The 27,907-nt window shown below is 38.6% G+C and overlaps 1 protein-coding gene across 1 annotated transcript; it reads right to left on the bottom strand.

Moving 5' to 3' along the window:
- Nucleotides 1-23: 23 nt before the first annotated feature.
- Nucleotides 24-27,620, bottom strand: LOC132096803 (SH3-containing GRB2-like protein 3-interacting protein 1). The gene is made up of 18 exons (XM_059502411.1): nt 27,460-27,620; nt 25,907-25,918; nt 22,616-22,640; nt 22,452-22,527; nt 22,236-22,300; nt 21,951-22,031; nt 20,291-20,365; nt 15,934-16,587; nt 12,160-12,281; nt 11,486-11,639; nt 11,236-11,347; nt 10,972-11,127; nt 9,899-10,031; nt 9,582-9,784; nt 9,431-9,495; nt 5,787-5,951; nt 2,244-2,689; nt 24-1,755 (listed from the first exon to the last, which is right to left on the bottom strand). Exons 1-17 carry the CDS (start codon nt 27,523-27,525, stop codon nt 2,667-2,669), a joined length of 2,187 nt encoding a protein of 728 aa, XP_059358394.1. The 5' UTR covers nt 27,526-27,620; the 3' UTR covers nt 24-1,755; nt 2,244-2,666.
- Between the last annotated feature and the right edge of the window lie 287 nt (nt 27,621-27,907).

Raw genomic sequence — 27,907 nt, 5'->3', positions numbered from 1 at the left:
CGCAGGCCCAGCGACCAGCTGTGCGCCAGAGCGTCTGTGCCAAGAGTGCCCTCGGTCAGAGAGTAAAAGAACTGGCAGTGGGGATTTTCAAACAGGTCTACCTGAGCATCTCCGAAATGTTCCCAAATCAGGATTCTTCAACGACCCTCCTCCGGGGGAAGGAGTGGTCCTGCTACCATCTCCTGATGAGCTGAAATCCCCAACTCCGGGTCACCCATTTCAGGAATGCCGCTTGGCCTGACGATTGGCAGGTTTGGGGGCAGAGACGGGCTGTGCTGCCCTTCTGCGTCCATCTCCTCACTATGGCAGGGGTGAAGGCTGCTGTTGTGGCCGGGCGGGAGTGAAGGAGACCATAGGGGGCGCCCTCGGCGATGAGCAGGCTGAGTTGGCTGCGCCGACGGCAGTGTGGAGGCAGCAGTGGGCCACTGAGGCAGAATATGCTTGATGGTCTCACACTGCTTCTGGGCGGCAGAGAACTGCTGGGCAAAATTCTCCACCGTGTCGCCAAAGAGGCCAGCCTGAGAGACCGGGGAGTTGAGGAGCTGAGTCCGATCAGACTCCCTCATGTCTGCCAGGTTTAGCCATAGGTGGCGCTCCTGGACCACCATAGTGGACATCACCTGACCCATGGAGCGCGCAGTAACCTTTGTTGCCCGGAGAGCAGCCCAGATATGTGACACAGCGATCGTGGCCGTCACGAGGAGCCATATGTTGACCACACCCAGCATGGGTATAATAGCTAGGGATGTCCCGATCAGGTTTTTTGCCCTCGAGTCCGAGTCATTTGATTTTGAGTATCTACCGATACCGAGTCCCGATCCGATACTTCTATAATACATAAAAAAATAATAAAGAATAGAGTGAAAACAAATCCATTTTAATTTGTTTAGAAATCTATAACTGCTGGGCGATAACAAATAATAATGATTTGTTTATATACTACAAATACTGTTTATCACATAATAAGGCAGAATAGTTTCTATACTGTAATAAATTCTATGTCAATCAGCACTGCATTGTTCATAAACTTTATTTATCACCTGCTGGAGATGACTTGAAATTTCCGATCACGTGATCGCATCTGGACATCCCTAGTAATAACATCTTTAAAAAGACGCAAACACAACCCAAAACTCTTTTAGAAGCTCTTTCAGTGGCAGAGCTGAAGGCAGGAAGCTCTTGACAAACCACTGAATCATGACATTACACCGACACCAGCTGACTCGCTTTGTAAGCACTCTGGTGAAACCAGCAGGAGATGTGCTCGGCCCCGAAGAAAAAGCTTGAATGCTAGTTGCTTGCGCTGCTCTTTACATACCATCACAGTGGAGCTCGCGATGCAAATCCAGCAGACCAAGGTACACTGTGTAACATTGGCTCCTTTTGTTACCACTCGAAGGTGATTGGGCTCTCCGGCTAGACCCCATTCGTCAGTCTCTTTCTGAAGTAATGTTGAACGTGACTGAAAGGGAACTGTTTATATTTCACCAATATTTGACCAATTCCTTAATTTTATTTTGATTTAAGGAAATCTGTATCCCTGACAAAAACAAAAATGTAGTTTTATTTCCCTAAAATGTCTACATAAATAAATGATTTAAAAAATAAAAAGATAGGTATCACTTTTTGCATGAATTATCAATATCAATTACATCCATGTTTAAGCACTTAATTTAACAAAGGGCTATGGGCCAACTAGACAGAAGTGATGCACTCTAACATGCATTCACCAATAACATCAAATCAACATTAACACTGATGCCAGAGGCATTTGAGATGATACAGAGGACAATATTCTGTGGAAGCATGTCTCCGTATATCTCTCATCTATCATTTCATTCACAAAACATTGGTTTTACGCATCATAAACCAATAATGAACAATATTTTGTACAGCATTAAAAATCTTAAAGTTAATGTTAATTCATAAATTTACTAGCATAGTTAATTCATATTTGCTCATAATCAATGTAAATTTCTATGATTTAAAATGTTTGTAAAGTTTGTAATACATATTTTGTAACATTATAAATGTCTTTACTGTTACAATCCTTGCTGAATACATTTCTTAAAAAACGAAAAAACAAAAAAAAATTACTGACTTCAAACAATAGTGTACGGTAACATTAACCTAGATTTGAAAAGGCTGTAACAATATTGTTTGTTGTTAGTTTGGGATACCTAATGCAATAACTAATGTTAAAAAACTGAATCTCACAATCTGTAACACTATTTGGGAGAGACATCATGTTAGTTAAATCGTATTGTTTATTATCTGTCAACATAATTAAAAGAAAATCAAACACTGCTGACAGGTTTATTCCATATGTGAACCCTGGTATCATTTAATTGTAATGCCACTAGGTGTGTTTGGTTTGGGGCAGAGAGAGAATGTGCAATAATAAAAAAGGAAACTTTGCCTTCTGCAAGAACCCAGCGAAAGAAGTCCATGTATTGCATTTGTCCTGAAGTTTTATCATATACACACAAAATATTTACTAATATTCACATACACACACCCACAGAACACATGATATTCTACACCAGACATTATAGGTGAGATTTTGAGTGCTGTATTTCAATAAAAACATTTTCAAAAGTCTTTGTAGTGCCAAAAGAGCATTCTAACATCCCATTCACAGTCCATCCTACATCACTGTGGCTGGGTCAGTTGTCTGCCAGATATTTACCTGTAGAATACAAAAAAACCCATCTTTATATCAGATACTGCGTAAAAAAATTTTTTTACTGTAATGACAGATACTATAATACAATTCCAGGACTAAAAAATTTTCAAACACATGAGTATTTGGGTTTTTTCAAGGATTACTGTTGGGCCAGGGGTTCAAATGTCTACTTCCCCTTCCTCCTTTATAACTTCGAACTGCATCCTCTCGGGGGCGCTATGGGGAACACCTCGTCGTGACCCATGTCTGAAGCATACATTGAAAAAACACCAACTTGTTGGCCGGCTACAGCCTCTGACGTCACTACTGGTCCGACTATAAACAGGCACTGGGAGAACGCGTCATTCTCTTCTTCATCTTCATTGACTGTTTTGTTTGAGGCGTGCAACTGAAAGAACTGGTAAGAGTGATCTTTCTCTGTATATCATGGCGACAACTAGCAAGCGTTTAGACAGTGTGTGCATCCGTGTCGGCGTTAATTGACACCCGATGACACACGCGATCTTTGCGTCATTTGTTTGGGTGAAGAGCACGCACACAATGTCTTTGAGGAGGTAATCCGCTCCCGTTCATCTCTCTCCCGGAAAAAAAGGCAGCCATCTGCTTCCCGCGGTTCAGGACCCGCTGCTGCTGAGGCACGGAGGAGAATGATCTCGTGAGAATACAGGTGGATCTGTTTGAATGTTTTAAAGAGGGATTTTCCCTTTCACGCTTGTAATGGCGGCAGACGAGAGAGAGCCTCGGGAGGATGATGTTATATTTTTATCTGGTACTGAGGTTAGTGCTCTGCTGGGTTTTTACCCAGGAAAAGCAGGAGATATTTGAGGATGGTGAAGAAGCTGAGGCTGAGCATTCTCAATTCTCCTGCCCTGCGTATGTAGAGCTGTTAGATGTTATGGATCGCACCACGGCAAAGTTGGACTTGCCATGAAATGCGTGCCGCTGTAAGGCCAAAAAAAAAAAAAAAACCTTGATGAGCGTTATCTTTCTGACCAGAGCCCTCCAGCTCAGGTGAGCCTTCCATTTCTGCATGGTCTCCATACAGATATAAAAAAAAATGAAAGAGGCCGTTTTCTTCTCGCATCCATCGGTTTTGGCATAAGAGTAAATCTGCCAACATCAAGGTGACGCGCGAAAGCGGCTATGAGAGGATGCCCCCTGTAGAAAGAGCTAAAAAAATTACATTTCTTTCTGCGGGGGAGACATCCTCTCTTAAGCTCCCTCCTTGCCATCTAAGCCCTTCAAAAAATTTATCTGGCTTAAATAGCAAGGCATACGCAGCAGCAGCTCAGGCTGTGGCTTTGTTAAACACGATGGTGGTGCTTCAAGCATATCAGGCTGATCTGCTAAGAGACCTGGATGGAGGCAAGGGTGTTTCTCCTGATCGTGGGTCATCAGGCCTGGCAGGCACTGCATGGAATTTCATGGATGTCCGGCCAGGTCACCCTGAGGGGTCTCCTGGCCGCTTAGTGGTGCTGTCGCATCTAGCGGGAAGTGGAGGTGGCAGTTACAGAAGTCTTCTTGTATATGCTGCCTCAGGTGATGCTCACCTCGCCCGAGGTTTATAAAATTTGAGCTTGCCTCTCTCGTGCGATTCAGCGCCTCTGAGATGCTTAGGAACCTTTAGGTACACACGCTAAGCTTTGTGTACTTTCTCAAAACCACATGGTGGTCAGTGTGCACGTGAACACTTTGCACACTTTCTAAAATCCACGTAAGTGGTAAGTGTGCACGCAAGTCTCTGCGCACTTTCTGAAATCCTGTATGGTAAGGGTTACGCGCTCTGCATCGTTCTCTTTCTTGAGATGATTAGACCTTGGTTCCTCGGGCTCCATTCAGCCAGTGTGTATTTATTTATACACCTCAAGCATCGCTTCCCTCAACATGAGGGGCTATTATTTGGGGGATTCTCATGGCAGTTTAGCAGCGCTCCCCTTTTTTCCAAAAAGGGTCGCCTATGAGCGCGCTACTCTGAGCTCGGAGTTCTCCTCTCATATGAGACTGAGTTCTCTGTTTCTCCCCCAGAGTGCTCCAGTATTGTTTACATGGATCGAGTTGATGACTCTCAAACATACTGTTTTTAGATGTACCATTTCATCTATGAGCTGCTCTATCAGAGTGCCATGAGAGCCCCTCCTTAGAACAGTATTTGAAAATCCATGCTATGGTAAGTGTGCATGTGAAGTCTTTGCACACTTTCTGAAATCCACACTGTGGTTAGTTCACACGCTAGTATTCTGCATTCCTTCTAAAATCCTATATGGTGAGGGCTTCGCGTGGTTGCTTCTTGCCCTTTCTTGAGTTGGTAAAAGCCCTGTTCATCTTGGGCGCCACTCTACCTATGTATCCTTGGATACCTATCTAAACAGTGTGTTGCTACTAGAGAACTGTTGAGACAGCTCTTTCAGCAAGCTTATGTGTAAGCTAGCGGTAGCCCCTGTGTGACAGGCAAGACTTGGTTCTTAATAAAATACTAGGTTCTTAGCCGTATCCCTTTTAAGGAATCTTTCCTGATTCCAAGCCTTCAGTTCTACCCCTGGCCGAGGCCCTAACAATTAAGTTGGGTATGTAGCTTAGGGCTTTGGCCGTAAGGGGTACTGTCACAGACAGCCGTCTAAACGTCCCAGGGGCAACTCCCGTGGAAATGGTAGAGTTGGTACTTAGTGCTCGCCATGATTCTGGCCTTCAGTCCCCTCAGCATGGCGGCATGGGTATACTGTTCCCCATAGCGCCCCCTAGAGGGGGCAGTTCGAAATTCCCTTTGAAAGGGAACATCTCAGGTTACAAATGTAACCATGGTTTCCTCAGTAGTCCTCTAGCTCCCTGCCATGCTTCGGATGTAAGCTTCCGACGAAGAAGTGAATGACGTTTTCTCCCAGTGCCTGTTGATAGTCGCACCGGTAGTGAAGTCATAGGCTGTAGCCGGCCAACAAGTTGGTGTTTTTGTCAATGAATGCTTCAGACACGGGTCACGACGAGGTGATCACCATAGTTACATTCGTAACCTGAGACGTTTTCTTTGTGTTTGACCCAGATAACTTTGTATTCTAATAAAAAAGCTTTAAGCACCTTGTAGGTAGATACTTCATAAAATACATACCTGCAGAAAACCTTTTTTTAACCAGGGAGAGTCTGTAGCCTGAACCTACGAGTTGAAAATCACAGCCAGACAGAGTGCTGCCCTCACTGGTGAACTGCACTGCCAGCTGAGAAGGTCTGCTGGGACCCTCGGCTAACTGGAAGCGAGCCAGAAGAGCGCCTACCCCTGACACACAATGATAAGACAACAGATTTATATCCTACCAGAATGTTTATTCATACAGTACATTTGTTAACATCTGCATTGGCATATTTATGGGGTTAAGAACAATGTCTAGACAAGTTCAAGATTTTTTACATCTTATAAGATTTTCAGCCAGAGTCTCGACTGTGAACACAGGAAATCTCGCTAGACTTCAGAATAAGCATTGCGGATGATATGAAGGAAGAAATGGCAATGATAGTGTTTGGAATGATTTTCACAGAAAAATAATGGGGAAAAAAAGAAAAGGGTTTGGGTGAAGTCATTGAGACGGCAGGGTCATCGCCCCCCCACCGGGTCTTAGTTACCCCGTCCTGCCATCAGACCTTCAGCTCGTTATCAGACCTTGCTTTTCTACAGACAGGGGTTTCCCTAGTGCAAGTGTCAAGGCATGTTGTTGTCTCAACAGATGCCTCTGCCATAAGCTGGGGAGCCATGTGCAACGGGCATGCAGCATCAGGCACCTGGTCATGGCCTCATCTGCAGTGGCATATCAATTGCCTTGAGTTGCTAGCAAATCACTGCTACACGACAAGCACATACTGGTCTGGATGGACAATACTGCATATACTGCAATACTCCATCCATTGCATACTTCAACCACCAGGGCGGTCTATGCTTCCGTCGCATGTCGCAACTCACCCGCCATCACCTCCTTTTGAGTCAGAAGCATCTGAGGTCACTTTGTGCCATTCACGTCCCAGGCGAGCTGAACTGTGCAGCCAAAGAGCTCTCACGTTAGCCTGTCCGTTTAGGAGAATGGCGACTCCACCCTGAGACAGTCCAGCTGAGGACCCATTTGCCTCTCTGGACATGTCCTACTGCCAGCTGTTCTTTTCCCTGTCCAAGGGGACCCTCGGCACGGATGCACCTCGGAACGCCTTTCAGGGATCAGGTGGTGAACTTGCAAGCGTTGCCCCGGAAGGAGGTAGACCCAGCCATGGCTGAACGTGACTGACTGAAAGGGAACATCTCTGTTACGTATGTAACCCTCTTTCCCTGAAGGAGGGAATGGAGACGTTACATTCCGTTGCCACAGTTACTGGTACCGCTATACGGCTGAGGCACACTGTCTTGGCTCCTCAGCAAAAAACTGAATGTGCGACTGCATGAGCTCTCCTTACATACCCGCACTGGGGGGCGTGGTGCGCGATGCAAATCTCACATTCCAACATTCATTGGCTTGTTTTGTTAACTCTCGAAGGTGATTAGTCTCTATATTGAGATCGCAATTCGTCAGTCACTGACGTAACGTCTCTGTTCCCTCTTTCAGGGAACGAGGGTTACATACTGTACATTACCGAGACGTTGTGAAACTGTAAAAATTGAATGAATATGTAATGAGGCAAGTACCTAGGATGTTTATGATTATGATTTTGTAGGCCAACTTGTAAGTTCACCCCGCATCACCCCGGTTCCCTCAACAAAAAAAAAAACAATAGAATTTTACCATCAGCTTTTGTATTCATGCATAAAATTAGCTCTAGCACAACTTCTACGTCACATTAATTGTTTCTGAAAACTCAATCTTCATTTAAAATCTACAATTTGGAAAGTTTTAGTTACAATAGTTTGTAAGAGTGCGAGTATAACACAACAAGATGTAAAAGATATTTACAGTAGTTGATGACATTCAAAGGGATAGTTCATCCAAAAATTAATGCAGCGTCGTGGTACTCTTATGAATGCACATCGAAGGCATGGTAGAGAAGACAATTGTTGAATAAAGCCCCTATTTTTGTTTTCTTTACACAACAAAACATATTCTTGTAGCTTCATAAATTAACGTTGAACCACTGATGTCACATGGACTAATTTAATGATGTCCTTACTACCTTTCTGGGCTTTGAACGTGTCAGTTGAGTTTCTGTCTATGCAGGGCCGGAAAGCTCTCAGATTTCATCGAAATATCTTAATTTGTGTTCTGAAAAGGAACCAAGGTCTTACGAGTTTGAAGCAACATGAGGGTGAGTAATTAATGATTTTTATTAAAATTTCCCTTTAATGTCCCAGACAGCCGCTTAATTAATTTGCATTTAATTAATACAAAACTAGGGGAAATAATTAAACTGGGATAAGTATTTTTAGTTATTTATTTATTATTATTAATAATTTTTTTTTTTTTTTTTTTTTTTTTTTTACAAATGTTTAGCTAAGAACACAAGCCTGTCTACTATCTCTGGTTTAATAGAAGCTCTGTAGCATGAAACTATGTTTCCACTGCCACTAAAACCCTCTTAGATGGGGAGCTATTTGCTGAAACACATAGGGATTTCTTATATATATATATATATCAATACCAAAGACTTATACACACTTCTCAAATGATATCTTTTATACACGCAAAATAATATTGGACTGCATGACATTTTTTTTATATCTTTTGTGTCCCACAGAAGAAAGAAGGTCAGGCATAGAATAACATGAAAGTGAGTAAATAATGACAGATTTTACATTTTGGTGTGAACTATTCTGTAAGCATAATGCATAAATCCCTTTTGAGTCTTGGTTTTAAATGTCAGGGGGATTTGTGTATAAGTATGTTACATAAACCAAAAGTTAAGAAATACGAAAGAGCATTTCCATTAATTCATTTCAGCTTGTTTTGAGCAAATTGCAGTTGGAGTGAAAGCAGATGATAAGCCTCTGCAGTGAAGGGAGACTTTTTATCTGCTCAGCTTTCAGAAAGAAAAGCAATTTCCCAGCACTTGTGCAGCCCAAACAGCCTTTCATTAATGACCTTAGAATGAATTTAGAAATAAAAGGCATTTTTATATCCTGATTTTAGTCCTCTGGCTTGAATGTTCTGTTTGAAGGGGCTTGTCTCCTGTGAGTAAAGCCCCTCTCAAATTACTTTTACTAAATTTTTTTTACTATTACAGCTGTCGAGACTAATGAATCGTGGAAGTGTTGATTATAGCATTATTTTTTAGATATTTTCCCATCACATGAAAAGCTGCTGTGATGAGCATTGAGTAGACAGAGTCTGCTTATCGCGTGAATGCAGTGATCTCGTCATTGCAGCGTGTTTTCTCTCACAAAATGCTTTCACCAAACTCAAAGCAAACACAATATAGACATGAATACAGTAAGAGCGTTTGTGGTGGTGCTTTCGAATCCATATCGTAAAAGTCTGTTTGTAACGCCTGTGCTGACATTGGGACTGAATTAAATGTAAATGTGTTGGGGGGGGGGGGGGGGATAAAGCAGAGAAAGGGGAGGTAACATTTCCCCTTATGACGACATAAGGAGAAGATTCCAGATCGGCCCGTCTGAGCTCTCATTTTCTCAAAGGCAGAGCAAGACTCTCAGGGCTTAGTTTATACCTATCTAAATTTCTAGCAACTGGGGGACCATAAACAGGCTTGGGAAACTCATTAATGTTAAAAAACCAAAGTGAAATGTTCATGTCAAGGGACCTTTAATATCTAAAGGGCATTTACCTCCATTTTCAGACTTCTGTGAGAGCTCTGGAATCTTCCACGTTATTTTCTGCGTCTCTGGGTTCCTTAAAATGCAACAAATGGACAAGCATCAATATACAAAACCACAATGCTGTTGATTTGAAATGTGATTTCCTTGACAGATTCTCACCAGGTGGCAGGTGGGAGCATAGCCTGCAGTTTGTTCACGCCGCCGTCCACAGCTGCCATGAAGAGGATATTGGTGAGAGGTGTGGGTGTGGGCATGGCCTCTGTGTTGTATTTATAGTCTATCCTGAGATCTGTGCTGCTGGCATCACCACGCCAGCTCACCGCGAGATTCAGCGGAGTGGACTGGATGCCTTGAGTGGACACCTGTGAGCACAAATCTCAAATATCACACACTACTACAAACATCCGAGAGGACAACTAGGTTCGGATTTCAGTGATATAGATACTAACGGATCATGCTCAAATATAAAATCTCACCTGGTACTTCAGCATGTCTACGTTGTAATACGTGGCCTGTGGCCTCTGCTCAGCCACTTTCTTCAGGTGACTCAACAAGTTTGACATACTGACCCAGAACTCCTTTGAATCATCTATAGGTGGTGTGGTGTCGCTGCAGGGAAAAAATATTTGCAGAATAAATCTCACGCAATATTTATACATTCTGTATGCAATATTATATTCACTAAACTAAAACTTCAAAAAAAGTATTCAAAAACATAAATGATCACTTTTGTTATATGCTTAGTTAGCTGGTTATAGACTGATGCAAATAATCTCAAAATTACCAATATATGGCCAATTTTGATTGGAAAGGACAATATACTTCTTTTATTCCACTTACAAAAAACAATTCAGGAATTATTGGTCAAAACAGCAGTTTAGTGGACAGTGGAACCAGTCAGAACTGGTTTTAAAACAATTCATCAGCTGACCTAAGACATTTAAATTTGTTCCCAAAAGTTATTTTATTTGCAGTAAAATATCCTGAGCATTAAGTTAATGCTGCATATACAACAGTGTTAATTCAGTATTTTCTAAATACTATTACAGTATTTACAGCATTGATATTTTCAATTAGCATTTTTTTTTTATATTTTCAGTATTTATCAGCTGATATTGGATATCTAATTTTTCAAATATTTTTTTCCTACTTTTACATTTAGATTCCCTTTACTGTTATCTGTCACTTAAATCAGTTAAACGCTAATAATTTAATCACACAAGTAAATCAAATCTTTAGCAGGTCTCAAAATGAATACGGTATATATTTTCATACTATCAAATGTTGTATATGCTTATATTAGCTTGTAGCATTTAGTGTTTTTGTGTTTTAGACAAAATATTATTGAATTTGTAATACTGACCATGATTAGTATCAGCCATAACCTTAATATCAGGGCAACTTCAATCCCCTCAATTTTACTCCAAAACAAATTTCTCATTTACAGTGGATTATTTACAGACTATTTCCGAAATGGCTTTACCGAATCTTTAAAAAGCCCAACTCAAAAGAGCAATTCTTTCACTAGTGGGACATCACTATGTATTACCAGCACAGAAGCTGTGGATTGGGAAGGACCTGCTCCAGTCGACTGTACTGGCTGATGGTGAAGGTTAGCACCGGTGGACTGGAATGGGTGGAGAAATGTCTGGTGATCCCTGCTGGGAAAGACAGCACCATCTCACCAGCGATCTTCACCAAACACCTACCACACACAGTAAGACATGAGAGACGATTAAGTACAGTTTCATCCAAATCAACCAAACGTGAACCAAATTCCAAAGGTGACTTCAAAATCTGCTCTGTGGCCTACTTAGTGGGATCTGCTCCTTTAAAGTAAGCACTGATGGTCTCTGTGAAGGCAGCTGCAACTGGTAGAGTGTCCTGGGGTCCCATTGTGAGAGGACTTGGACCTCTGGAACACACTAAAATATAGACCTAGATATAATATCATACAAAACACACAACTTACTGAACTTAAGAAGGCATTATGCCTTAGTATCATCATCCTCACTTATCATAATCAGCAATAACTGACTTGGGACAGCTCTGTTGTGGCCCACCTGACACAGAGAGGTTGAGCTCACGGCCTAGTGTAGGTGTAGAGGCTGCGCTCAGAGAGGTGATGGAGGAGATGGAGGAGGTGCTCTCAGCTCTGGCCAGAGGAGCAAAGGGTGGAGGGCTCCACGAGTGGATGGGGGGGCTGAAGGGTCGGGCCTGAGGAGAAACAAAACAGCCTGAACCAGACATATACTCTTAAAAATAAAGGTTCTTTATTAGCACACAAAAGAACCTTTATAATCCATGGAACTTTTTAATTCCACAAAAGGTTCTTCATAGTGGAAAAATGTTCTTTAGATTATTTAAATGTTTTTCACACTAAGAAAAAAATGGTTCTTTCAAGAACTGTTCAGTGAAAGGTTCTTTGGGGAACCAAAACTGGTTCTTCTGTGGCATCGCTGTGAAAACCCTCTTTTGGAACATTTATTTTTAAGATTGTACTCCGAAGCCCAATTTGGACTCCAGTAATCAGTGGTTTACTGGTTCCATCATTTATATGGATAAAGAGTGCACACGTATAGAAGACAAATCAAAGACCACTGGAGTTGCTTAATTATCTCAAGTTTAACATTTGGATCTTCTGCAATAACCTAAACAAACAAACACAAGCAAAAGCACTTGTGATTTCACTGTTTAAATGTTTCACAGCAATGGAGAAAGTCGACAGATGTCATACCAGATCTGCTAGGTTTGGTCTTCCAGGTGGTAGTTTAGGTCGTGATGATGGTCTTGGTGGTAGAGGTGGGACTGGACTGCCAGCAGACATGGGAGTGCCGGCACGTGCAGGAGAGGACGGCCCTGAGAACATACGTAAAATCAGATTACTGTTACACTGTAAACACTGCTAAACCTGCTAACATTACCTTAAAGAGCTACTGAACCCATCAAAATGTTTTTTGTTGGTATCATTTGCTGTATATATAAGTTGGCTCAGTGACACTAAATAATACTTTTTGACCAGTTAATTTAAATGCTACTATTTTTAGGTTATCATTTTTGGTAACACTTTAGTATAGGGACCAATTCTCACTATAAACTAGTTGTTTATTAGCGTGCCTATTATTAACATATTGGCTGTTTATTAGTACTTATAAAGCACATATTCAGCCTTACCATATTCTACATCCCTAATCCTATCCAATACCTAAACTTCCTTACTAATTATTAATAATAGGGCTGCCCTCAACTAAAGATTTGTCTGGTAGTCATTTATTTAAAGCATTTGTCGACTAATCACACATTAAAGGGTAAGATCACCCAAATATGAAAATTAGCCCTTAAATTAATCACCCTCATCGATTCACAACAGAAGGCCTTTGTTCAACCCACGGAGCCGTGTGAGACACTTTTTTCTTTTAAATAGATGGGCGCTTTTTATTTAACTTCTTTTGAACTGATGCATGCAACACCCGCTGAGTGCCATGAAACAGCTTGAAAGATCAAAGACAATTTTAAATATAACTCCGACTGAATTCTCCTGAAAGAAGAAAGTCATAAACACCTAGGATGACTTGAAGGTGAGTAATTTAAGAGCTAATTTTCAATTTTGGGTGAACTAACCCTTTAAAAATCCATTTAAATCATAATAATGACCCTTTATTTGCCTAAAATGCCTAATAAGTGCTCAAGCACACATTAGCTTATTATCACAGTGAACCGACAGAAGTGATGATTATGAATGAGTAAGTGAAAAACAGTAAGGAGGCTGCATTACATTTTTAATAATTCATTGATAAACTAGTGCTTTCTTTGTTTTCGGTTTAAGAAATGAAGTCGACGACATTGACTCAGCAGTGGATGCGCCTGTATGTTTCATATGGATTACATAATATGAGAATATTTTTTCTCCATTTGAAAGTAGACATTTCACTCTCTATACTGTAGATATATTTTTCATTTTACATCAAGTTTCATGCTCAAGTTCACAGAGACATTTTGTTTGCATTCTGTTTGCTTTAATTATTTTACATTTACATTTAATAATTTAGCGGATGCTTTTATCCAAAGTGACTTACAAATGTGAATAGTAGAAATGATCAGACCAACAAGAGAACAACTGTATACAATTGCCATGACAAGTCTCAGTCTAGTATAAAACAGATAGCCAGGTTGTTTTTTTTTTGTTTTTTTGTTTTTGTTTTTTTTTAAGATTATGATAGACAAGAAAAGAAAAGGTAATTGGTAATAGTAATGTTGTATAAGGCAAATCTGCAGGACTGGGTCATTGTAGCAATAAGGTCTGTGAAGCTTAACTGATGATCCATCACAACTCCTAGGTTTCTGGCTGTCCTGGAAGGAGTTATGGTTGTTGAACCCAGCTGTATAGTGAAGTTGTGATGAAACGATGGGTTAGCCGGAACCACCAGCAGTTCTGTCTTAGTAAAGTTGAGCTGAAGGTGATGGTCATTCATCCAGCTAGAAATGTAGCTAGAAAAACACAGGCTGAAATGCGAGCAACTACCGTTGGGTCATCTGGTTGGAATGAGAAGTAGAGTTGAGTGTCATCAGCGTAGCAGTGATAAGAAAAGCCATGCTTCTGAATGACAGATCCTAACGACATCATGTAGATGGAGAAGAGAAGTGGTCCAAGTACTGAGCCTTGAGGAACCCCAGTAGCAAGTTGTTGTGACTTAGAAACTTCACCCCTCCAAGACACCCTGAAGGATCTATCAGAGAGGTAGGACTTAAACCACAGGAGAGTGGTTCCAGAGATACCCATCTTTCTGAGGGTGGACAGGGAAATCTGGTGATTAACGGTGTCAAAAGCAGCAGACAGGTCCGGCAAGATGAGTACTGAGGATTTTAAAGCTGCCTTTGCCAGTCGCAGGGCTTCAGTAACCAAGAGCAGGGCAGTCTCAGTTGAGTGACCGCTTTTGAAGTCAGATTGGTTGCTGTCCAGGAGGTTGTTCTGTACAAGGAACATAGAGAGCTGGTTGAACACAGCTCGCTCAAGTGTCTTTGCAATGAATGGAAGAAGGGATACCGGTCTGTAGTTTTCTATAAGTGCTGGATTTAGAGATGGTTTCTTAAGCACTGGGCTTACTCAAGCCTGCTTAAATGCTGAGGGAAATGTTCCAGACTGAAGAGAGGAGTTGATAATGTGAGTAAGTGAAGGTATGACTGAAGAAGAAATCACTTGAAGGAGGTGAGTGGGGATCGGATCAAGTGGACAAGTTGTAGGATGATTGGACATGATAAGTTTGGAAACGTCCATCTCTGAGAGTGGAGAGAAGGAGGAGGAGAGAGTGTGCATTAGTTGTTGTGAAGTTATCCTCAGTCTGCAGTGTGGAGAATTGGTCACTGATGGTTCTTATTTGTGAAGAAAACTGCAAAGTCGTCAGCTGTAAGAGTCGATGGAGGAGGAGGTGGAGGCGGATTAAGAAAAAGAGAAAGTTCTGAAGAGTGTCTGAGTGTCATAACAGTTGTTAATTTTGTTGTGGTAGTATGTTGTTTTAGAAGTGAAGACATTTGCAGAGAAGGAAGAGAGGAGAGACTGATACACACTAAGGTCGGTAGAGTTTCTTGATTTATGACACTTCCTCTCTGCAGCCCTGAGTTTAGAGCGATGTTCACGGAGTTTATCGGACAGCCAGGGGGCAGATGGGGTGGTGCATGCTGCTCTAGATGACAGTGGGCAAAAGTTGTCCAAGCAAGAGGTTTTACAAAAAGGTGTTTTGTTATTGTGAGTGCACAAACTAAAACTACATCATAAGTTTTCACAGAGAAGGCAAAACTGCAATACTGTAAATCACCCTTTTAAATGAAGTTAATAATTTAATTTTAAAAAATGTTTAAAAAACAAGATATCATGGCCACAAATAAACATGTTCCCACAACTTATCAATTAGCGCCTTTGTTTTAATTAAATTGGTGCTAAGACATAAGTACATTAAAACAAGATAAAGAATCAGTAAAACATGATTACGATTTAACTAAAACAAGAGAATTAATTAAAAAAACATGGCCATAAATTAATAATGTGGCTAAAGCATCTAGTTTTCCTTCAGCATGCCGTTTGCAGTACTTAAATATTTTAGACAAGGTAAATCATAAAACGTGAGTCTGCCAGCCTTTAAGAAAGTATTCATAGTTTTAAACTCACACAAAACATTTGTATGTCTGTTGCTAATCATCTAACGGTAACAATCTACTGTAACACCGCATTTTTCCACAATGTACAAGTTCGGCAAAACAGTGCAGGGTTAACTTTACAAAAGTGTTGCTAATCCTGCTCTTGAGCAAGGTTTCATTACAAATGTAAGTTTTTCCATACTATGGAAGTCATTAAGGACCAACTACTGTATGGTTATGAACATTCTGCAAAATATCTTCTTTTATGTTTAACAAAAGAGAGAAATTCATACAGCCCTGGAACAACTTGAGGGTGAGTAAATGATAGAATTTTCTTTTTTAGATGAACTTTCCCTTTAAGTAACGATTGCTAACTCACCACTGCCGGGCCCTGGGGAGCCCACCACACTCCTGTAAGTAGGCGGTGGCAGTGGAGGTGGGGTTCCTCTGAAGCTTCCTGCTGCAAGGTCTTTGGGTGATGTGCCAAACACTGAAATCTCATCCCTCATGCCCACCAGGTCAGGGGTTCTCCTGCTGTCGTCTCTTAAGGCAAGGGGGGAAGGTATGGCTCCATGTGGTGGGTGGTCTGCTGGCAGGAAGGGCAGTCCAGGGCTGGTGGGGGACTCTTGGGCAAGCTCGGACTCTGGGAGCTGAAAGCAGTGGGGGAGGTCTGGAGGACTTAGAGGAGAGTCTGAGGGAGGCGGTGGTGGAGGTGAATCTGGAGGCGGGTTGGAGTGGAGTGGGGGAGGGGGCAGGTTGAGGGGCGAGGACGGGGGTGAGTCCGCGGAGGAAGAGGACAGAGGTGGAGAAGGGGCGGGTTCATCTGGGGGAGGAGGTCGGGCGGGAGAGCCTTCGCTGAAGCTCACCCAGCTCCACTGCACCAAATCTGATCCAGACCTGGGGGTCTCAACAGGCCCAAAAACATTGTCCAAGTCAGGCATAGATGCCCCTCCGGATGGGTCAGATAATGGGGTATCCTGACAGACTGAAGCTGATCCATCTCCTCTGATGCTAGGAACCACACTATAATAACCTGTTCAGACAAAATGAAAACAAGCTGTCAAATACTATACCAACATTCACCACCATGAACTGGGTTGCTTGATATTTATTGGCTTGATGTTTCAATAATGTAGAAGCTGACATTATTGAGTATGTCACTCACAAAAACATGTTCGTACAGCCTGTGTGGTCTAGTAGAATGCAGCTAGTGACCCCAAAATTAAAAATATGGGGGCAAAGCATGCTTTTCCCACCCCCAAATATTAGCACAATAGCAAATATGGTATTGATTTTATACAGTTCAACAAGTTATTAATCTGGTCTGTTTTTGCTCTATTTCACAAACAAAAATAGTTTCGAACAAATCTGCAGTTGTCTGAATGAATGACTCAATGACTCACTCAGTGACTTGTCGCCACCCACTGGCATCTTAAATTACATATTTTAAAGTATAATTTAATTTTTTATTTAATTTTATATTTCAATATTTAAATTATTATGTAAAAATATTATCCTCATAAAGCATATTATCCTCATATATATTTTGATTTAATGCATCCTTGCTGAAAAATGTAATTGAAGTGTAAACACATCTAAATTACTTCTATACAACTTTTGGGAACAAAATTTGATTTGATTTGATATAGAATTAAATTGAATTTGATTGGTAATAGCCTAGCTGAATTTATTGATTACATTTAAGAATTTGACATAAAAGATGAGGTATGCATAATTTTTTTTAATGCAAAATTCATATAGCTATCAATAGACCAATCATAGGTTTGTAAACATTCAGGATGCGCGCGCATCATGGTTGCAGAAAATCCGAATAGCCTTTACGGATAGAGAATTATATGGATACAGTACAAAATTGTTAGGTTTAAAAAGATGGCCAATTATATTGATTAGATGTCATTTTCAAAATGTTCTCTGCATATTACAAGAGCTTGTCACTCAGCGATAAGCACTTTTATTCAATGAAATTGACGTTAGATGGTGGTATGGTCTTACAGATCTGAAACAGGGATGACGTTTTTTGTGTGAGGAGACTATCTAGTGGCAGAAAATGACGGTTTTCAACTGCAATAAAAGGGTAAATAAAAAATATAGTTGCAAGCAGCAATTATGGGGCCAAGCACTCCACCGGCAAATTGAGGAGCTTAGCATGGCATGGAGCATCACACCAAATGCAACAATAAGCAAATACAGCAATTTTAGGATGATTGTAATTGAAATGGCTGAAAAATCAGAAATACAACCACTAGTAATCTGATTGAATGGCTTATCTCTTTTGACCATCAGGTGGTGCTGTAATCAAATCATTTTGGTGTGTTCTGTGTTAGGTAACAATGGCGTTTGGTGTCAATATGCCAAAGCATTGCAGAGATACAGGCTGAAGTGTCATTTTTGCATCATGCCTTAAATTCGTCGCTATGTTATGCAAAAACCGTTTTGTCTATCGACACAAAATCCATAACATTTTGTCAGCACAGTCAAGATCATCTCACTCAATTTTAGTAGAAATCGGACCAACGGTTGATGAGGGGTTTGAAAAAGAAGATCTTCAACATAAAACAAAACAGCGGACAGGAAGTTCAGCTTACTCTGGCATATTTGGTATCTATGTTGTCGGCATAAGCCACTGAATATTTTGAGGCAAGTTTCATTGCAATAAGCTAATACAATAAAAAGTTATTAGCATTTTTATAAATGCAGTTATTATTGGTTTATGAATGGTTTACTATTCTTGACCAATAGGTGGCGCACCTCAGTGTGAGGTGACAATCGCACATACAAAGTTTGGTGCAAATGTGTCAAAGGTTTGCAGAGATACAGCCTCAGATGCATTTTGGCATCTTTCCATCAAATTCGTTGTTGCACTAAACAAAAACCATTTTGTATATCGCCACAAAATCCATAACCTTTTGCCAGCTTGGTCTGAAGATGATCCGAGTCAAATTTGGTGAAAATCGGAGTAACAGTCTAGGAGGAGTTCGAAAAAGTATGTTATCAACATTGATCGAAATGGCAGACAGGAAGTTTGGCCAATTTTTGGCATAATTGATATCAATGTTCTCGGCATGACCCAAATAATATAGGGAGACTACTTTCATTTCAATAGTCTAATTTATTCAAAAGTTGTTAGTATTTTTGTACATTTATTTATGACTTTTGACCACAAGGTCGCACTGCGCCAAAAACTTTTTGAGTACCATCAGGGCATGGTGCTGATGATTTCTGTAGTTAATCTCGTAACGATACGGTAATGCGTTTGTAAAATACAGCATTTTATAACATAATACAAAATGGTCGATGCCCAAAATGACTGACTTGGGAAAATTGGACATCGTTCGACCCGACATGATCCACTGAATCTAAAGAGATCAGTTTTGTGATTTTTGGTCAAACCCTTCATAAGTTATAAGCAAAAATATGCATTTTTCGTATCTCCTGACCACTAGGTGGCACTGCACCGAAACATTGCAGGTAGTCTCAGGTCATGCTTGTTATAACACACACCAAGTTTGGTGTGAAAATCGGACTAACCGTCTAGGACACATTGAAACAATTGAAAATAGTGAAAAAAACTCCACCTTGCGATTTTTGAATTGTGGAGTTCCTTCGACTTGGTATGAGCCAAGGATTCAGCGGAAAAATAATTTAAATTTTCTGGCTTATGGTTCAAAAGTTATTAGCACAAACATATTGACATTTTGGACATTGGTGGCGCTAGAGAGTTGGAGTTAGAGACTTCAAATTTGCTATGGTTAATGTTGAGACTGTCCTCTATCAGTGTGCCAAATTTCACAACTTTCCTGCAAGTGGTTCTATGGGCTGCCGTAGACTTTCAGCGGAAGCGGAAGAAGAATGATAATAGGAAAAAGAATTCCAATGATTACAATAGGTGCCTAAGCACCTTTGGTGCTTTGCCCCTAATAAAAAAGTAAATTTGATTTAAAATTTCAAAATTCGGACTTTATTCTCGCAGTTCTGAGATTATATCTCACAATTCTAATAAGGAAAAACAACACGTTATTCTCTTTTCTCCTCAGCTCTTCAGTTTTTTTTTCCCTCAGAATTGACAAACTCACTAATTTTGAGTTAAGTCGAGTTATAAAGTCTGAATTTGGATATATAAACTTGCATTTGCGAGAAAAAAAAGTCAGATTTGTGAGATTAAATAAGTAAATGTTATGTAAATGTTAATAGTAAGGTTTGTAGGGCTAATACAATGCATCATTGAACAGCAAATGTGAATATTATGTAGACCTATTGTTTAAATCAAATGAATGCTTTTAAAGTAATCATAGCAGTTCATCCAAAATATGTCCATTTAAACATCAGCGTTTAGCTTCAAATGGCGTCTTTGAAGACAGTATTCTATAAAAATTATTTGCATTCCGATCTTGACATCAAAAGGCACAAAAATATATATATTTATATATATTTTTTCTCTTATTACATGGATTTTACCCTTTTACCTCCACTTGTTCCCAGTGTTTTTCTGCAACTACTATGCGCACACAAAGATAAAAATGTCTGTAAATCACTTTAAGGTGGCAAATATCTTCCCACTGCACAGAATATAAAGAATGTAATGAAAACATCAATATAATTTTTGTTGATATCACAAACATAGTGCTGAGAACAAGTATTCTGTACTAAGACACTTTTCTTTCAAGAGATTGAAACTACGTGTTTTTGGATGCTAAATTGGAAGTGTCAGTACATACCGGAGGACTCTACAGAGCTAAAACTGCGTCCAGGTGGGGTGACAGGAATGTTCTTTGGAGGAAGTGGAGGCGGAGCTGAAAGGAAGAAAGTGCTTTCTTACTAAATACTGCACGCACAGTATAAATAGCTTACATTATGATGATTAAAATATCATAACGCATCATCTTACATCTAACATCTAAATTACAAACTGAAATAATGCTAAAATGAAAACTAAAATAAAAACGAATTAAAACTATTTGAAAGTATTTCTTATAAAAAAAAAACTAATAAAAATGACAAAAGCACAACAAAATCACCAAAAAAGTAAACTTAATTAAAAAAAATAAAAGCTAACTCAAAATACTACTTAACCCTTAAAGACCTAGAACATGCGCCTGACACAACTGCACTTTTCTTTGTTTTTCAGACCTATTCTAGCAGTCGGCATCAAGTGCCATATATAGTTATAAACAAGAGAACTTGCAGTTTAAGTTTAACTAATTTAAAGTCTCAATTTTCCTTTCGTTTTTTTCTAAGAATGAATGAAATTACAGAATTTTAAGAAAAATGCAAGCAACAGTTAGGTGTTTTTTACTGTGTACTCAAACAGAATCTCCTAAAGTTTGGATATTTTTCTTTAGAAAGTTGTGTCTGGGTGTTTTACACTTCCAAATAAAATTTTGTTTACATATAACATTCCCCAAGCAAGTTATATCCATTTATTACAATACTGTTATCAACGCTTTTAAGTGAAAAACAGGCCTATTTCGTTAACTAACAATAGAGATGTGTCTAAAAACATTTTAATGGGTAAAGAAAATGGAAAGAGTGTTATATGATAACAAAACCAAACAAAACAATTTTTTTCTTCTTCTGAGAAATATATTTTCAATCTGAGTATGAACAATAAACACAAACTATGCAGCATATAGTAAAAACAATTGCACAAATTGTCTTTAAAAATACAGTGCAAAAACAGTGCAAATGATTCACAAACTAAACACAAAATGAGTGAGAAAAAAATCAGAGTGCAAAAGAAAAACATAGTGCAAACTATCTTTATGAACTATATAATTATTTACTTAATATTCATAATATACATAATATAAATGATCGATCCGTTGGCTGTAATCTGCGTCTGAATCGATTTTACCGGTATATTGCCTAGCGACCCAAGACATAAATCCTAGTGCTTTATCAGATATGTACCACTGTTTCATCCTTGTTTTTGTTTTGTTTTATGTCGTGTGTTTTTTGTGCTTTTTTTCTCATGCAAATGTGTTATTTTGTGTTTGTATTCATGAACTCATGACAGACTTTACTTTCACTTTGTTTTCATTCATATTTCGAAACAAATATGTTAAGTAGTAGTTCAAAAGACGACTTATTGGTTGAATATGCGGCTGTCTCGGTCTTTGAGGGTTAAAAAAATAAATAAAATAAAATAATTATAAATTAAAGTGGATTATTTTTGTGACCCATTGAAAGCATCTTGTTGCTAATACATCTGATTTTTTTCTCTGGTTAATCATGTAGATCTTTGCAGTGAGCAGTGAAATGTGATGCTTTGTAGCATTCAAGCCTTTCATTAGGAACTATTTTAGCATTTGTCCATGTTTTGCTGGTGCCTTTAATCTGGCATTATCAAGAACATTTTGGACATTTGACATGCAGTACCTCCAGTGGGCAGAGATCTGCTGAGAACACAGGTGGAGAGAGAAGTGGACTGACACCTGAGCTCCGGCTCAACCAGGAACACTGTCATTAACATTCATGAATGAAATACCCATCAATACCACCCTTAAATAATGTATAAAATCACAGCATTGCATGACACAGAAGAGCAAATTACATTTCGGTCGCAATTTTTTCTAAAACTTCTCATGAATTTGATCTTGTAAACCACATTTATCTTGGCAAATAAATTAACTCATATTAGGTTATTGAAGAATAATTCTGTACCTTCTGAGTCGTGTGCTTCAAAACTGGTCTCAAATGGTGGGCCGAAGAACGCTCTTGTGTTTTCCCTTTTTATGAGACAGGGGAAAATACAAGGTCAAAACATTCCAAGGGTATTCAGGCAATGAATTTTAGTAATGTTATTCAATTTAAAATGAATAATTCAATAGTGAGCAGAAGCACAGACAGTTCCATAAGGGTTTGTGGTGGTGTACTAACCTGGGCGGGTCTGAACCAGGTCCTGGAGTAGTCGTGGGTGTTGGAGTAGATCGTCGTGGTCTGGCAATCTCCTCATCTGGAATATTCACAGTGAAATTGACTACTATACAAACTGGCGCGATATGACAATACACAGGAAGTCAATATTTCCAAAAAACACTCACTTGATAGATTTCGCTTCATCGGGCACTGTAACAAAGGTCATAAAAGAAGATAATGCCAATAACAAAGACATTTCTAAGACAATAAAGACTGTAAAACATTTATATTAATTCACATTAGGGGATAAAAACCGTATTGTTTTGACATTCACATATGCATTTATTTGATTAAAATAGACAAAAAATTGTAATATTGTGAGATATTTTTGCAAAGTAACTATTTTCAATTTTAATGTATTTTCAAATGTAATTTATTCCTGTGAACAAAGTTAAATTTTCTGCATCTTTACTCCAGCCTTTAGAGTCAGGCAGAAATCATTCTATTTTCTATATGCAGATTGCTGATCAAAAAACATTTTATAATTTTATCGATTGTCAATTTTGAAAACAGTTTGCTGCTTTATATTTTTTTAACTTTTGAAACTGTGATTTATCTTTACTGTCGCTTTTGATCAAATCGATGCATCCTTGGTTAAAAAAGAAGTGATTGCTGTCAAATGATTAATCACGATTAATCGCATTCAAAATAAAAGTTTTTGTTTACATAATGTATGTGTGTTTACTGTATATACACTGTGCACTTGTGGTGGATGAGGAGATACCCCCTGACAATGTAAAGTGCGTTGAGTGCTTTGAAAAGCGCTATATAAATGTAAGGAATTATATATATATATATATATATATAAGTGCATGTACAGTTCTCTCTCCACCTTCAATACCATGACTTAGGTGCCCTTGAGCAAGGCATCGAACCCCCAACTGCTCCCCGGGCGCCGCAGCATAAATGGCTGCCCACTGCTCCGGGTGTGTGCTCACAGTGTGTGTGTGTGTGTGTTCACTGCTCTGTGTGTGTGCATTTCGGATGGGTTAAATGCAGAGCACAAATTCTGAGTATGGGTCACCATACTTGGCTGAATGTCACTTCATATATATATATATATATATATATATATATATATATATATAAATACACACAAATGCATGTATATTTCAAAATTATGTTCATGTATTAAATAAATAAATAAATATATATACATATATATATATATATATATATATATATATATATATATATATATATTAGGGGTGTAACGGTACGTGTATTCGTACCGGACCGTTTCGGTACAGGGCTTTCGGTACGGTGCACGTGTGTACCGAATGACCGAATGCAATATTTTGTATTCAGAACATGGGTACATTTTCGTGTTTCCAAACGAACATATTAAGTGGCGGAAGTCTCCGCGTTCAGCGCAAATCCCGCCCTGCAGCTGATTCTAACCCGTCTTTCACACCGCAAGCGTGAGCGGCGCGCAAGCAGCGCGTATTTTTTTCGGCGTCCATGTTAACCAATTAGTGCTTTCACACCGGGACCAGGAGCAGCGCGTAAGCGTCAAGCAGGAGCGTCGCGTGAACAGCAGTGCAGCGGGGGTTTCGGCGTCCAGTCTATTTTTGCTGTGCTGCTCACGCTCAATTAAAGTGAAAGCACACTTTTGATGGACAATAAATGTGATTTAACACAAAACGTACTCAAAATGCACAGAATAAGCAGGTCAAGAGTTTTAACAACAATGCCAATGTCTAGTGTTTTCACAATTATGCCAGAAAAGAAAATTAAGTATAACAAATATGTATTTACCCATTTAAACTTTTTAATTAATCGTTTTGGGTGAAAGTATGGTGTATTGTTATAAAAACAAATGTTGAAAGAATTATACCCATTGTTTGAAATGGTTATACTGTCTGCCGAGCACACTTTGCAGCCGCTGCTGTGATGCTGTACGCTTCCAGTGTGAATACTCGCGTGAGTCTGCTACTGTAGGTGACATAGAGGGAGGCCGCCCACAGACCAGGATCTTGTCTTCACGACACCAATATCTATACTTCATGTTGAGCATAAATATAAAGCCTACTGATAAAGGACACCGTCAACAGTATTGACGGTAAAATAGACTATGTTCGACAGGTGCAATATGCCAGTGTGTCACCGGCCTAAGGTTTTCAAAAGGCATCACGTGACTGTGAACATCACTACAACTAGGACAAAAATGTTTGTAATTTAAACGCAGCTCCAATCCAACCCAATAACGAAATCTGAGCAGGTCTAAAAACTGAAACTGTTGATGCTGCACTTTACACTTTGGAAAAGTTATATATATTTTTTAAATATGAGCAGGCCTACAAGCTGGGATTGGTAATGCTGCACTGTAATCATAGTTGTTTATTTATATTTTTCATTATATTTTATTATATGATATTGGTTTGAGACTGAGAGTATTTTATTTAGTGGAGAACTTTGCAGCAGTATTTTATTTCTTATACTTTTTTATTTTATATATATTTTATTAAAAAGTATTTAAAAAAAAGTGTAAACAAATTGTTAAAAAAAGTTTATAGTAATAAACAACCTGCAGTTTAATGTTTGCATTTCTTTCCCTTACTGTACTGAAAATGAACCGAACCGTGACTTTAAAACCGAGGTACGTACCGAACCGTGATTTTTGCGTACCGTTACACCCCTAATATATATATATAAATATATATACACAAATATAAACATGCAAATATTTTCTAAATATATACTGTATGTGTGTGTATTTATATATAAACAATAATCATATACAGTACACACATATATTATTTAAAAATAAAATCTTATAATTATGGAGCCCTGCACATGACATGCATGAAAAAATAAATAAATTGTGCAAACGATTTACCAATTAATATTCCCTCAATGTATTAAAACATGCACACGATTACTTTTTCGTTCCCTATATTTGCTTAATCATCCCCTTGATTTGCTAAATTGTGTGCACAATTTACTAATTTGTTCTCTTGATTTATAAATCGTGTGCACAATTTAGCCTTCTATTTTTTTCTGCATGTCATGTGCAGGGTTCCGTATGTAATGACCAAAACTTTGCGTAATTTATTAAAACAGGAAAGAGTCAAAAACAGTTCAACATCAATTATAAAACTACAAATCTAAGAGATAACAGGCAGAGGGTATTATTTGGCACCTGGCCATTGTTTTCCATTAGAACCATTTATTACAACTGATGATTGACAAACATCTTCAGCTAATGGAAAACAGAGTCCATGTGCCAACGCTGGAACATTTATATCCATGCTGAAGCTGCAGATAATATCAAGGATCTAATGATTCACTCATACTGATCCACAAGGGCATCAAGCTGTCAGTACAGCAGTAACACAGCATGAAGCATCATCATCATAATGGAAGGCTCAACATAACTCAATGTTTTGTAGTATATTAACAAGATCCATACTTACTGGACTTCGCCTCTGAGATCAGCAAAAAAGGAGAAAGAACAGACCTGGTCAGAGAGTGAGTCACAAATCAGTACTATTAACAAAAAATAAATAATGTCTGTCATGGCTCTTTCCCCACCTGCTTCAAACCAAACCAACAAGACATTTTTTTAATGTGTTTACATTTTCTTAATAGAACTAGAAAACTGGCAAACCTGACTACTAATTGTGTGTGATATTAAAAAGTTTAACAAAACTGTAGAAGCACAGTTCTGCATTATACATGATGCACACAGTAAATGCATTATAAATGTTTTTCTTTAACTCGAAGAGTACAGCAACTTAATAGCAATAGCACGGCCATTGGTTTGTATAACTTAAATGCAATGTAACTTAAACTGCTTTAGATAAAAGTGTCTGCAAAATTCATAAACGTAAATGTACACAAAAAATTCAAAAATTGAGAAATATCTCTGTCAGTATTTATACAAACATAGCTGTAGGGATGCTGGGTCAATATTAAAATTCATTACTGTTAAGATTATTTTAATGTTATGGGCAATAACCAGTATCAATAATATTTTGTCCAAACAGCTTTACATTTAAAAAAATATATATTTTACATTTTAAATAGTACAAGTGTACAAGGCATCACAGCATAAAAATGTATGAAATAAAAACACACTAACAATAATATAATAATACATTATCATTCAAATCTTTGGGGTTTGAATCAATTATTTATCAAGTGTCAGTAAAAGCCTTTTATAGTTTTATGAAAAGATCACGAAAATGTATCACGGATTCCACAAAAATATTAAGCAACACAACAGTTCCACATTTATAACAAGAAGAAATGTTTCTTAAAACACTAATTCAGCATATCAGTATGATTTCTGAAGGATCATGTGACACTGAAGACTGGAGTAAAACATTCAGCTTTGCATCACAGGCATAAATTGCATTTGAAAACAGTAATTTGATTTTTTTTCTGTTTTTTATAAAAGACCATAATATAACAAGGATAAATTAAAATCAATATTACTTTTTACTTCTTTCGATCACACGAATGCAGCCTTGGTGAGCATAAGAGACTTTAAATTTTTTTTTTTAAATAAATCTTACTGACTCCAAACTGAAAACGTAAAAAAAAATGCATATTCATTTTGAGCTTTATATTACATGTAATGGTGTTATAGAATTATTAGTGTTTTTGTCTACAAGTGAGCAGTAGATGATGACAAATATATTCTAGTAGTGGATATGAACATGCACAATTATATATCCAATATCATCCAAAAAAGAAATCATTGATATACAGTATCATGTATTAATACACCATCTTGAACAAGGCATCGGAATGATTTGGCATTTGCTGTTATGATCCTAAGGGCTAAGATACGTAACAGATCTTATGCAATTTTAATTTGCATCTTTAAAGGTCTAAGGAAGTGTAAAAAAACTGCTTACCGGACTCTTTCTCTGTGTGAGGAAACAGAAGAACAGAGGAAATCATTTCAATATTTGAATGACTGTGAATATTACTATGGGACATCAGCACTGTAAAGCATAACTGCGAGACTAACCAGAGGAGAAGGAGAGATAGCCAGCATCCCCACTGAGGCCTTCAGCTCATCCATAGTAGACACTGTGCAGTTTCCACTGTTTGCTGTCAACGGCTTGATCTTGATCTTAAATTTCTTCCCATGCTCCTCCTCTCCCTCTGACTCACTGGAGGAGACTTTTGGAGCTGGTGGGTCTTGTTAAAGAAGATTCCTTTTAGAACAAAGAGTCCCATCTACATAGTTTTTAGTCTTTTTTTTACTATTTAAAGAAACAGTACAGGTCAATAAGCAAACATAGACTGAAAGGATATTTCCCCCATGTTCTCCGGGTTTAACGCTGTAACCCTCATCATCCACATCAGGAGTGTTCTGTTATTAAACAGACAAAGAGATGAGGCACTATATTCACAGGAACTATAGAGAGAATATGAATAATCAGCTTTTGGAGTGGTTTACT

Source organism: Carassius carassius, chromosome 20 (genome assembly GCF_963082965.1).
Source record: "Carassius carassius chromosome 20, fCarCar2.1, whole genome shotgun sequence".
Taxonomy (NCBI): Eukaryota; Metazoa; Chordata; class Actinopteri; order Cypriniformes; family Cyprinidae; genus Carassius; species Carassius carassius.
This window is presented reverse-complemented; position numbering and strand designations above follow the sequence as displayed.